Below are 12296 nucleotides of genomic sequence, written 5' to 3'. Positions count from 1 at the left end.
ATCAGAATCTGATCAAAAAAGGTTGTGGGGTGCTTATTAACGACCCCTAGGTAATGGGAATGTCCGGAGTCTGAATTCTTACTGGCTGCATTGGGACTTGGGAGAACGTGACTATTGTCGATGTCGTTGTAGATTAGTTTCAGAGTCGTACAAAATAATTGGGTCACTCTACAGCATTCACAGCATCAATGTGGTCGGAACCAGTGTGGATCTTAGCGCCAGAATCAAAGCTGAGTTGGGCATCAGCCTCAGAGTTGGGTCAAATACCGCAAGTCAAGAGGCACAGACTGTGTTGAGGACGGATTCTCTGACAGTTTTACATCTGGAGGCCTCCTCAGATCTGTGAGGCCTGATGGCACATCGGCGGGAGCTGGAAGGGTGCCAAATATTCGCAGCATAGATTCCTAGAAAGCCTCTATCTGCTACAATGCCATCAACTGACCCAGGAATACTGAGTGCATCATAATAAGATGGGGAATAGGTTCCTTGGTAGGGGACTGAGACAGAGGCACCACGTGACTTTCTGGCCGGAAGTGGAAGGATGGGGAGGAGTCTTGCTTTGTTTTCTTTATTTTCTTTTACTTCAACTAACCTGAGGATTTCAAAGGCGAGGAAGATCTTTTGCAGCAACAATCTTGAGAGCAGACCTCAACTTCGATGGGAAGAGGGACATATGTGTCTTCCATCAGTGCTCGGCTTTGCGATCAAAGATCGCCTGGGGGGTTTATTTTGGCGCATTCCTTGCAAGACTTAGAGTGGTGAAATGACCTTGAACACCAATGACATACCTCGTGGGGATCTGTCATAGACGTCTGTTTGTGACAGTCCAGTCCGTAGGGACATGTACTCTTGCATACTGGAAAAAAACATGAGCAAATATTTGTCAAAGATGAGTAAGGCTTTTGGAACTGAGTTCCGGATCCGCGTTCAAAGATGTGGAAAAAGAGAACTGACATCAGCGTACAGGAGTGGCATTTCTATGTGGCTCCAGGGCAACCTCTTGGGAGAGGGGATGGGGGCTGACATTAAGTAGATGAGCAGCCGCACAACACCACATGCTAGAAAATCTCCGGATCGAGTCTGGCACTTGGGGTATTCACAAGGTGAGAAATCTGCAGTTAGATGTAATGATATTGAGAAAGAATACTATAAAACGGTGTCTTGAGACTTCTGAAGATGAGCCACATTCATACCATAAATGGTTATGTGGTACTGGCCACAATGGGAGATTTTTATATGGTTTATCCTGCTCTGTTTTGCATGAAGGTTATTGGATTACTTTTTACTAATCTAAAAGGCTTTTTGGTGGGGACTTTAGGCCTTTGTGATAAACGTGTGGGGTGGGTTACCCTCCTGAAGAACTCTATTATTTTTCCAATAAGCAGGCCTATATTGTAATGCTACATCATTTCCTCAGTAACAAAAAAATTATTAAAAAGTAAACAACCCGTCCCTCTTACCGCCCAGATAACAGGAAATTGAACGTTCCAAGAGATTAAGCAGAAGGCATTTCACTCAACTTCCACCATTTGCTTCAAGAAGAATTCCATCTCTTTCATTCACAGCCATGCTCACAGAAGGCTGTGTGTATACTAGAGAGACTTACTGCAGAGCTTGAAGGCTGCGTACAAGCTGGGTCTTCTGGTCAGGAGACATGCGGGCAAAGATAGTGCCCTTAACTAGGACCTGAGGAGGTAAGAGCGATGTGCCAATTAGTTGCAATAGAAATCTTGAGCAGACGAATACAGATATTTTAATATGGAACTGAAGTGAATGCTAGACTCTTAATCAGGCCTTTAGATCACATTTTTGAGTTAGTATGGGAGTGTCAAAAGATGTCTGTGCTGCAAACGCTTTACAATGAAAAAGTGTAAAGAAATACTTAACCAACTCTGAAAAATTTAAAAAGCAAGCTTTAAGATAGCACTTTAAGTTTCACTGACTCTGGAATGTCCACCAAACCTCGGGAAGGACAACATAACTTTGGGATCATGCCAGAGGAGAATGTGTGACAGAGGGGGTGGGAACACAGTAGGAAAGTGTGCAAATTGTATGAAGGTGTGGGAAAACGCACATCTCCTACCAAACAGTTTTTTCACCTGCTAGTTTTACCATTCATCTGTATGTCTTAATATTGAAAAACTGCTGACTCTGCAAGCGGTTGTACAGACTGAGGTGTTATATTAACTGATGCAACGTTGCTTTAACTCACCTTAGGCAGCAGGGTGGGAAAGTAGTCACACACCACAGCAAATGATTTCCCATTTAGTGCAAGGTGGTAGGGGCCATGGTCCAGCGCAATATTCTCCTGCTGGTATAAGTTCTGCTAAAATAAAAAAATATATATATGTTGACACCATACAGGTATGTCACACCCACAAAATGACACACTTGTGGGTGTAATTCAGAATAGGTCCTTGCCTAGGATCTCCCATAGTCCTACAGTAAGCCTTTATAATTCCTCAAATTTTAAGTAGTACACATGCCCTGTGTCTTGTGATCTATTTTTTAAGCAGTTAACGTACCAAAGGTATGCAGCTCTATGCACACTATCCACATGGCACCCCACTCCCCTAGATGACCCTCTGCTTTTCCAGATGTTTTATCCACCAGTCTGCAGACATGCCTGTGAATATACAAAATAAACATTGAGAGAAAATTAACATGTTCTTATTCGGATGTCTCTTGGAGCTAAATGATTACACTACTGACCACCCCTTTTTGTATGGCAGTACAGGATCAAGACTAATTTGCATAGGGCTGGTTTTGGGCTGAGGTTGGCGTGGCACCCAATAGAACAATGGGCTGGAATGTGGTCCAGAGTAACTACCAGTGGCTAAGATTAAGCATTCTACCCATCACTTTCTTGTGTACCTTAAAGCAACTCCTCATATAGAGTCTGTTAGACCTGTCAGCCCTTTGGGTGGTCCCTCCTCATCATTATTTATTTTGTCCCACTTTTGCCTCAAGCCCTGTTAGTATTTTTCCTTTTTGGGAACCACCAGACTTTTTGTAGTGTTGATGCAGATTCAGGGAGCCATTTTATCTCCCCCTGAAACTTCTGTCTGAGGGCCTGGAGCACAAAATGGTGGCCACCTGTGACATCACCAGCATCCACTGGAACCTACTAGCACCTTCCAGAACATTCCAGAACCCTGTGACCGTTGGAGGCGGTTTAGAATGTTGGGAAGCTAAGACAGAGAGTTGGCAGTTGGAGCTGGCAGTTGCCACCTGACTGGTGAAGGGAGAGCAGCAGAAACCTGAAGGAGGAAGGAGTGAAGCAGCAGGGGTGGAAACTTGTGCCTGGAGTGGGGTCCATAAACCCACCCTTGATACTAGTCCCTACTGACTGAGCCCAGCCTGGAGCCCTGTGTGGGAAGAAGCAAGAAAAACCATCCTAAGGACCTGGACAGCAGGAACAGGCCTTAGAACCAAAGAACAGCAAGATCCTGACCTGAATATTGGTTTCCCTGGAGTCCAACGTCGAGTAGCCTGAGACCTGGAGCCCGAGGTGGAGAAGCGGCGCTGACTGGAAAAGCAGATGTCGTACCCGGAGCCGCCAGAGGTCGAGAGAGGGCGCCGTCAGAGGTCGTAGAGAGTACCAGAGGTCGAGGAGGAAGTCACCCGAGGTCGAGTGAGCGGCGTCATCGGAGGAGTGAAGTCCGCCCTCCGGAGTCGTCGGAGACCGAGGTGAAGCGTGCCGGAGGTCGGGAGTGGAGATCGCACTCCGGAGTCGCCGGAACCTGAGGAGAATCGTGCCGGAGGTCGGGAGTGGAGGTCGCACTCCGGAGTCGCCGGGAACCTGAGGAGAGGAGCACCGGAGGTCGGGAGTGGAGATCGCACTCCGGAGCCGCCGGAAGTCGACATCGAGGCAAGGCCGGCCGACGTCATCGAAGCCGAGGTCGCCATCGGACCGGAGCCGCCCAAAGTCGACATCGAGTCAAGACTGCCCGACGTCATCGAATCGGAGGTCGAGATCGAGCCGAGGCCGCCGACATCGAACCGGAACCGCCTACCGGCATCGTCAAGAACTGACATTGCGCCGAGGCCGCCGACATCGAACCGGAACCGCCTCACGGCGTCGACCCGACTCCAGCGGCGTCGGAGCATCAGAAAAAGGGCAGTAAGTGGAGTAGAGGGCGCCTAAGGCCCTGTGGAGACCTGAGAGACTACTCTGAGGGCTAGGGAGGTGCTGGAACCAGCCTGACTGTGCCAGGGGTGAGCTGAGACTAGTTCAGTGGGGTTGTGTAGAGTGGGAAAGCCAGATCTCTAGAATCCCCCCTTGATCTACCTCAGTTTAGGCCTCAGCCTTGTCCAAGCCAGGGAGTAGACACCCTCAAGCCATCTACCTCACCACAAGCTGTGCCTGGGCCAATTCAGCCCATGGTAATCTCAAATGTGATCTGATTATATGAGTGTCACTGTCAGCTTTTAATTATTTATTGGGGGCACTGTATTTATTGTATTTAACCTATTTATTGCTTCACTGTATTTATTGGTCCACAGTATTTATTGATGCACAATATTTATTGGTTTACAGTATTTATTGCCTCAGAATATTTAATTGCCTGTATTAACTGCACTTATATTTATGTCTTTAATATTTATGATCACCCCTATTTATTGAATCATTAAGCCAGTATTTAGTTGACCTGCACTATTTAAAAAGTTTGTATATTGTGATTGTGTAATTATTTATCTAATCAGCAACTAAGAGAAAAAGAAGATAAAGAAAGATATTTTCATAATTTTTACGGTGTAGAGTCGTTTTTGGAACGGATGCACGCATGGTTATTGTATGGGTATAACGTATGCTTAGCACGGTGCCTGTTTCCTGACCACTCGAGCCAAGCTACCACAGTGTGTTCGGGAAGTCCACCACCACCCTTCCGGTGTGGGAGTGTGTTTTTCCAACAGAGTCATTAAGTGATGTATCCACGACTTACATTAGCTGCAGTCAGCCATTAATTTGTGGAATCAGAACCAGGAACAAAGGTCATGATAATAAATATTTTTGCAGTCCTTGAACATGAGAATGAAAAAATACAAAGAGAAAGCTTTATGCACTAAATCGAATGGAGATAGAAACAGAATTTCAGAAAGGTTAAAGGATTCAACCACCTCCTCTCTGGTGGAGTGAAATTGGAGTTTGTTTTTCACTTCGAGTGGTTTCTCAAATTGTAAAGTCCAACTCTACTGCATTCTACTCTCCTTCTAGTTTTAACTCGTTAGAATGACAAAATCTCTGCACAGTGATGGCAAGAAGTGGTGGGTCTCAAGAATACGTGCCCTTGGAAGGGTGGGTCTTCTGACAGCATTTTGCACAGCAGTAGTTCTTGTCACACACAGAAAAGTTGGTAAACACATCCCTCACTCTTAGAGAGACATTAGATGGTTTCAATGCGACTCTGGGGACTCTGTCCAATTGCACCTCTGCAGGTTCATCCCATAGTAAAGAGGAGAAAAGAGGCATCATGAAAACGTAGAAGTCCTGGCCACCACATCTTATTGCAAACCACACATATTTATGTTTTGCCTCAGGAGGAATATTTCTAAGTCTTCATTCATGCTCAGCCTTTGTTCTCAAGGCCACAAGAGAGCTTTTTTTGTCAGTCCACCATGTAGGCTCAAGCTTGTCAAGACTGTACACACCTTTTGCAACTCTGAACCTAAAATTTTAAGACCTTACCCAGAACTTCAAGACGTTCCCAGAAGTTCATACACAGATTTTCCTTTATTTACCATATACGTCTTTTTTCAAAGGGCAATACACTTCTTTTGGTAAGTGTGATATGACCTGTTAAGGTCTGCAAGGCAGCAGCTGTCAAGTGGGAAGAGTGCCTGGTTCCAGATGGGGTAACGCCATGTATGGCCTAGAAGTCAGTGATCACCTTAGGGTTTGGTTTTTGGATTGCATGGGGAAGCAGACCCAGCTAGAGAGACTGCACTCAAGAATGGGCCTTGATTTAGCCCCTTGGACACAACAGCATGTAATTAGTAGAAGCTTAAATAACTTGTCCAGTTCAAAAAGTCACGTAATGTGGGTTTAACTACAAAGCAGACGTGCAGCGGATTGTTCCAAATAATTGAAAGTTAGGTCAGTATGAAGGCACTCTATATATCAGACCAGCATGGCTAGATTTTTAAACAAAAAAAAACACAAACACCTCGTAGTATTGGTTCAAGATGACTATATCATGGTAAAAGTGTTACCCACAAAAAAACACCTTTAGCTACACTACGAGTCAGTGTATGTGGAATGTGCTTTCTAGCCACTTAATTCAACAGATGTCTAGGAAACATTCCATATGGTGGAATAATTACTAAAAAGAGAAAGTATTTCTGGCAGCTAAACGTCCTCCCAGAAACTAAAGATTCCATTCCAGCACGAACAGAGACATTCTTCATGAGTTAATCGACCAAGACTTCTTGTAGATCGATGTAGACAAGGAGTCCAGGCTGACCATTTCCTGTAAAAGTGCTGGTCACAGTGGTCGCTGACACCTCTTTGCCAGCAGGATGCTCTTAACTCCTGGGTTTTGTTCTCAGAGTGCCTTGATGTCTCACATCTAGCAGTTTTCCCCTTGGCTTATTAGCTTAAGATAAGGCCTCATTTCCGGTCCGAGAAAGCACTTCTTAGGTCTCGCCTGACCCAGCGCTTTAGCGCTGCTCTCGCGAGAGCTTTTGTAAAAGGGGGATCTGGAAGTGCAAACTAGTGCTTTTCAGGCCTCCAAATACAGTGCATGTGCGCCGGGCGCGCGCACCATTTGGCAGCCTGAAAGCACTAGTTTGCACTTTCAAATCCCCCGTTTACAAAAGCTCATTTCGCGGCCGCTTTGATGTTCTCAGTGAGCCGCGCGGCCACTGAGAACATCAAAGCCGCCGCGAAAGTGCTCACCATTTGCCACCCCCTCCCTTATCCCACTTCCTGCTTGTTTCACAATGGCAACAGCTTGTTACAAGTGGAGGTTGGGGACAGAAAACACCTTGCCACCCCCTCTCTTTTACAAGTTTTACAGAAAACACCTCACCCCCCCCCCCCCCCACCGCGCACCACTCTCTTCCGAATTTTCATCTAGAGCAACTGGTAAATAAATGGGGGCACCCTTTATTCCACTGACTACCTACATATGACCGCTTGTCTTGCTGCCTTTAAAAAGCTCAATTCCGCAATAGGATGCATGCACAAATAAAGTCAGCGTGCAATATGGCAATTATTAATTTAGACTACAAATCAGAGTCAGCCAAGTGATCTAGCTACGACTAAGCCAGGCCAACATTAGCAGTGCAGCACATAAGAGGCATGTCATTTCAGCCAGAGCATTCTTGGGCTGAGCTTTTTCAAGAGGCCTCAGTGTAACACAGACACTCAAAGCCAATGATCCAAAAAGCAAAAAGACCCTGGGTATTTTCGCAGAGCAGATGATGCATTGCATTCTGCTTGTAGAACTAGAACTCACAGGCCACAGTTGTTATATCTTGTTGACTGTGGCACGCTGTTTCCAATCACCTCCTAGAGTAAACCAGTGCTGATCAAGTTTGCTGCCTGTGAAGAGTTAGGTATTTAAAGGGAATATAACTCGGTTGTCCAAATGAGTACAATTACAATGGTGCACTTAGAACACCTGTGGTTAATGACACTTGTAAATAAACAGTGATTGCTCCATGTCCCCTGCATAAAGCCTCACACTCGAGTCAGGGATGAAATCACTAAACTGCAGGCTTCAGAAGACACTAAGTTCCATTCTGTGGGAGGCCAGTTAAGATGGTTCATACACAGACATGGGTAGAATCTGTTCTGGGAAGCTCCAAGGCAGCAGCAATAAAGGCGATTCTTCCTACGGATGAGGAGCATGTAGGTTAACTCACCTGACACGAAATAAGACTCAATTGCTTAACAATCTTGCATCCCAGGTGAAGGAGGAAGAGGCTAATTCTGACACAAGATTTGCCAACAGAATGAAGTATTACAGATTCTGCAGCCAACAGAGGTTTTGTGGAAACACTAGGCAACAGAGACTATAGAAGACTAGGCAGAGTGGACAATTTTGAGTGCCTGAATTATGAGACCGCTGTTCTGGTGGGGAGGGGGAGGGAGAAGAGACCTACCGCTGTCCATGACGGCTGTGAAATCATGGATTCGGACAATATGAACTTGAGAGATGCTGGCTTGCTGTTAGAAGGAGGTGATGCACTGACAAAGATGACTCGCTCACTCTGCTCCACCATCCTGCAGCTACGCGCCACATTCACAGCTGTTAGCATGTTATCACCTTCAAAGAAAAGGGAAGAGGGGTTACTGAAGTAAATCATCCTTTGTCCCACACATCCAGGCAAAGGTGCTGAGACCCATCTGGCAGGCTTTGTTGATATACAAAATAAGAGAAGAGCAACGGGTAAATGCAAAGAAAGAGAAAAGCCATGTGGCTGCCAAGAACTGGAGTCGCATGTTAGGTTGCCACTGAGATTCCAAGAAATGCAACAGGGAGAACTGGAGAGCCAGAAGCATGCAAAAGGGAGATCTGGAGAGCCAGAAGCATGCAACAGAGGGGCACGGAGAGTCAGTAGCATGCAACAAGGAGACCTGGAGAGCCAGAAGCATGCAACAGGGAGACCTGAAGAGCCAGAAGCATGCAACAGGGAGACCTAGAGCAACAGACATGTGAGAGGGAGACAAAAGAGAATCAAGAGGCACTGAAAAGATCAACAATTACAACCAATGGGTGAGGCGTAATTAAAGGTGACAGGTGGCAGGCAGACATTGAAAATCCAAACAATGTCATTAGAAGAAAACCAGAATATAAGTCTAGCAATACAACAAAACAAAACAAAACAAAAAAATCTGAAAATTGTGAAAGGAAGGCAGAGAGAATCGAACACACAGAATAGCAAAAAATATATTCCAAGACACACAATACAATGAGGTGGAGAACAAAAATCCTGAGAGGCAGACCGTCGGAATCTCCCCTCCCTCTAGAGACAATAACATGGAGTATCTGAGACATTTGATAGGGATTAAACTGTATAACAAGTACATGATCTGAAGAATCGGAGTCCCATGATAGAAAGATACAGATTCACAGCCAGATAATACGATGAGATGGGTTGTTAGAGAATACGAGTCACATGATAAGCATGCTCAACCATGTGACCCAGATTCTCCAACTGAAGGGATAGGGTCAACATATTGCTTGCTGCAGTCCAACCCAGGCCTCCAAGAACACACATATTAATGCAAGTCTTCTCAGTAATGCTTGATGCGAACACCAAACAATTATCGAAGGCACTGCAACTTTAAAAGCATGCCAATGAAACAACAGCATTAAGCATGTCTTAAAGTAACAATAAGTCAAACTACTAAACAACCAATAACGTAGCCCAATTAAGAAGCATCTAATGGCTTCACAGGGGCAAAGGTTCCAAATCCACACTCTGGTTGATGTCTGTTATCGATTCAAATGAGGAGCATAATCCTGCTATGTTGAGACGTGTCCAGACAACTACTTCTGAACTTTAGAAAAATAGGCTAAATGGCAAGGACTTGAGAGCCCTGTTGGACTGCCAACTTTAGCCACTGGGGAGCATAATCACAGAAGATACCATAAATCCAGTCTTCATCTTCACTGTCTCCATAAAAGTCTATTTATTGAGCAGACATCTTCAGGTCTGGAATGGTCAGTGAGTGTCCATTTGTACAATTTCTCACAAACTATATATAATCTTAATGGGGATTCAAGAACAGGTGGGGTTTACAGTGGTCACTGAAAGCCCTTCCATTTAGAAGAATTTAGTCTGGGCCTGAGGTGCACCTATCTGGTAGTCATACCCAGAAAGTAGTGGGCTTAGGTATGTCATTCTGGGACGTTTTTCGCTTCAGTAATACTTCTGGGAAGGGGAGCTTCACAAGGGTTGTAGCTCTGGTCTGGCTCATGCAAATGACTGATGACACTCCAGGGAGGCAAATGTTCCATGCAAACAAGGAGGATTACTAGCAGCTCTGAACTGGATGAGGAAGCCATATATTCTGGAAAGGCACAGAGTACCCTTTAAACCAAAAGTTGCTACAGGTCACTTTGATGTCTCCTTGCTGGTCTGTCCCTATGAACCTACTGAAAACCTTTAAAGTAAGAGGCATAGATTAAAATTACATTCAAAATATGTGGCTCAGTTGGCAGCCTCGAACAAGTACCTTATCTACTCCTCATATAAGGGAATTAGCTTCTGGGTAATTCCGGCACTATTACATTGGCACAGAAATTGTGTGAGGGCTTGGCCAAGGCACAGGATTAAACAAGGGATGTGCAGAAACCACATTTTGCATACAACAGTCAGCCACAACTGGGGGTAACAGTTGAGGAATGTGGTATGGAGTGATATGCTCTCAAGAAAAAATACACGGCTAACTGAGGGCATACTTTACTATCTTCCGCAGTGCACAGTGTTCTTATTAGGATTCTCATTAGTCTTCATTTCTCTATTGACCTTCTTTTTATTCTATACTATATTCAAATTCCCTTCTTTGAAATATATATGGCATAGACTATGATCTTTTGCACCTTGGAAGCAATACAGGGTTTTACACAAACTCAATGGCAGGGTATCGAGACTGCACAGAGACTAGCAGGACATGGAGACTTTATAGGGTCGGTGTACCCGTTTGCGTTGGCTTTCTCATATTCGTTGTCAAAGAGGTGCTATGATATTCTGGGAGCCAATCACTAAGCTGGCCCTACAACCCCACAAATAATATTGAAAAATTCTAATTTGACCAGGAGACGGATGCCTGAGAAACAGGTCCAATTCCTAAATCTTGATTTGGCATTAACTAACCATTGATTCCTAGGGTGCACACGCTTTATAATTCAAATAGAGTGCTTCAAATTAAGGGCCCAGCATCTTCGAGGAGGAGCTCCTCACGTCATACTGATTTATAAGAGTATATATATGAATGTAACCATCTTTTGCTGGCATTCTAATGGCTGAGTTGTTTAGGCCCCACCACAGCCTACAGACGTTTGCTATTTCTTGTTTCATTACTTCCAGTGTACAGCTTACTCAGCGATATGGTCAGGCTGCCAACATGGTGGCACCGGAAACAAAAAACAAGGGAACCCTACTCACATGGAGCCTGAGCAGTTAATCTAGAGAGGAAACAATGGCTCCTGTGGAATAATAAACAACTATATGATAAAAAAAAGCACAATGGCAATATATAGGGTTTGAGACGGAGTCAGAAAGAAAGTTGGCTATACACATCAGAAAATCAATACATAATAATATTGTTTAAATTTTAGATAAGCAGCAAATAAACAGTGTATAAAAACACAATAGAATTAAATACAATAGCAGAATTAGCATACAATCATAAAAAGTGTCCCAGTGAAAAAGTAATTGAACCTAAACTAAAAGTGACATATCATGTGACATATGTACACGGTTTCAATTATTAAACATAAGGGCGACCATAAGGAATAAAGCAATATAATTCACAACACTTTTTAATCGTAAGTGTTGAATAATGATTCGCCCTGGTTTACTGTCGACGGCGTTTCAACCCTATTTAGGATGTAGGGTCTCTTCAAGACAGTTTTCTTCGATGTCATATGGCCTATCTTCTAGCAAATTTATCATATGCATGGAATCTCTAACATAGGTGTCTTGTAGCGGGGCGTAATCCTTGATAAAGAAATCTATATATTTATCGATGGGTTCAAGAATTGAACCACAGCCGGAAAGTATAGGGCATCCAAGAGGATTGGTGGAATTTTTGTGTATCTTGGGATGGGGTTAGAGATTCCATGCATATGATAAATTTGCTAGAAGATAGGCCATATGACATCGAAGAAAACTGGCTTGATAACCTTGACATTACCTCACTTTATACGAACATACCACAACAGGAGTGTATACAGGTGATTAAAGGTCTACTAGATACCAGACCAAGACCCACTCACGTCCCCACTTCTTTTATTGTTGCGCTTCTACTGATTGCATTGACACATAATTATTTTGTATCTGAAGGGAGGTATTATCAACAATGCTCTGGGACCAGTATGGGGCCAATTTTCGCCCCAAATCTAGCAAATATCTATATGGATCATCTAGAGCATAAGTTTGTCCTTAATGACATCAATATGTACCGCTCCAAAATCACCTGCTGGAAGCGGCACATAGACAATATTTTTCATTTGGTCAGACACTATTTCTGAGTTCAATGACTTTGTTGTGTATCTAAACCCAGTACAGCAACAGTTGACATTTACTTCCCCAATACACAAATCAAGTATTGCTTTTCT

The 12296-nt window shown here is 44.2% G+C and overlaps 1 protein-coding gene across 6 annotated transcripts in view; it reads right to left on the bottom strand.

The window, feature by feature from the left end:
- ATP13A2 (ATPase cation transporting 13A2) overlaps positions 1-12296 on the bottom strand; it is a 650312-nt gene that overhangs the window by 101353 nt on the left and 536663 nt on the right. For 4 of the 6 annotated variants that reach the window (XM_085608571.1, XM_085608572.1, XM_085608573.1 and 1 more), the window contains 3 exons: positions 8110-8273; positions 2213-2326; positions 1607-1686 (listed from right to left, as the gene is read on the bottom strand). In XM_085608571.1, coding sequence (XP_085464697.1) covers positions 1607-1686; positions 2213-2326; positions 8110-8273 — 358 coding nt within the window. The remainder of the gene's footprint in view (positions 1-1606; positions 1687-2212; positions 2327-8109; positions 8274-12296) is intronic. The other 2 variants (XM_085608574.1, XM_085608576.1) reach the window with 1 other exon arrangement.

The sequence above is a fragment of the Triturus cristatus genome, chromosome 1_2 (assembly GCF_964204655.1).
Source record: "Triturus cristatus chromosome 1_2, aTriCri1.1, whole genome shotgun sequence".
Lineage (NCBI taxonomy): Eukaryota > Metazoa > Chordata > Amphibia > Caudata > Salamandridae > Triturus > Triturus cristatus.
This window is presented reverse-complemented; position numbering and strand designations above follow the sequence as displayed.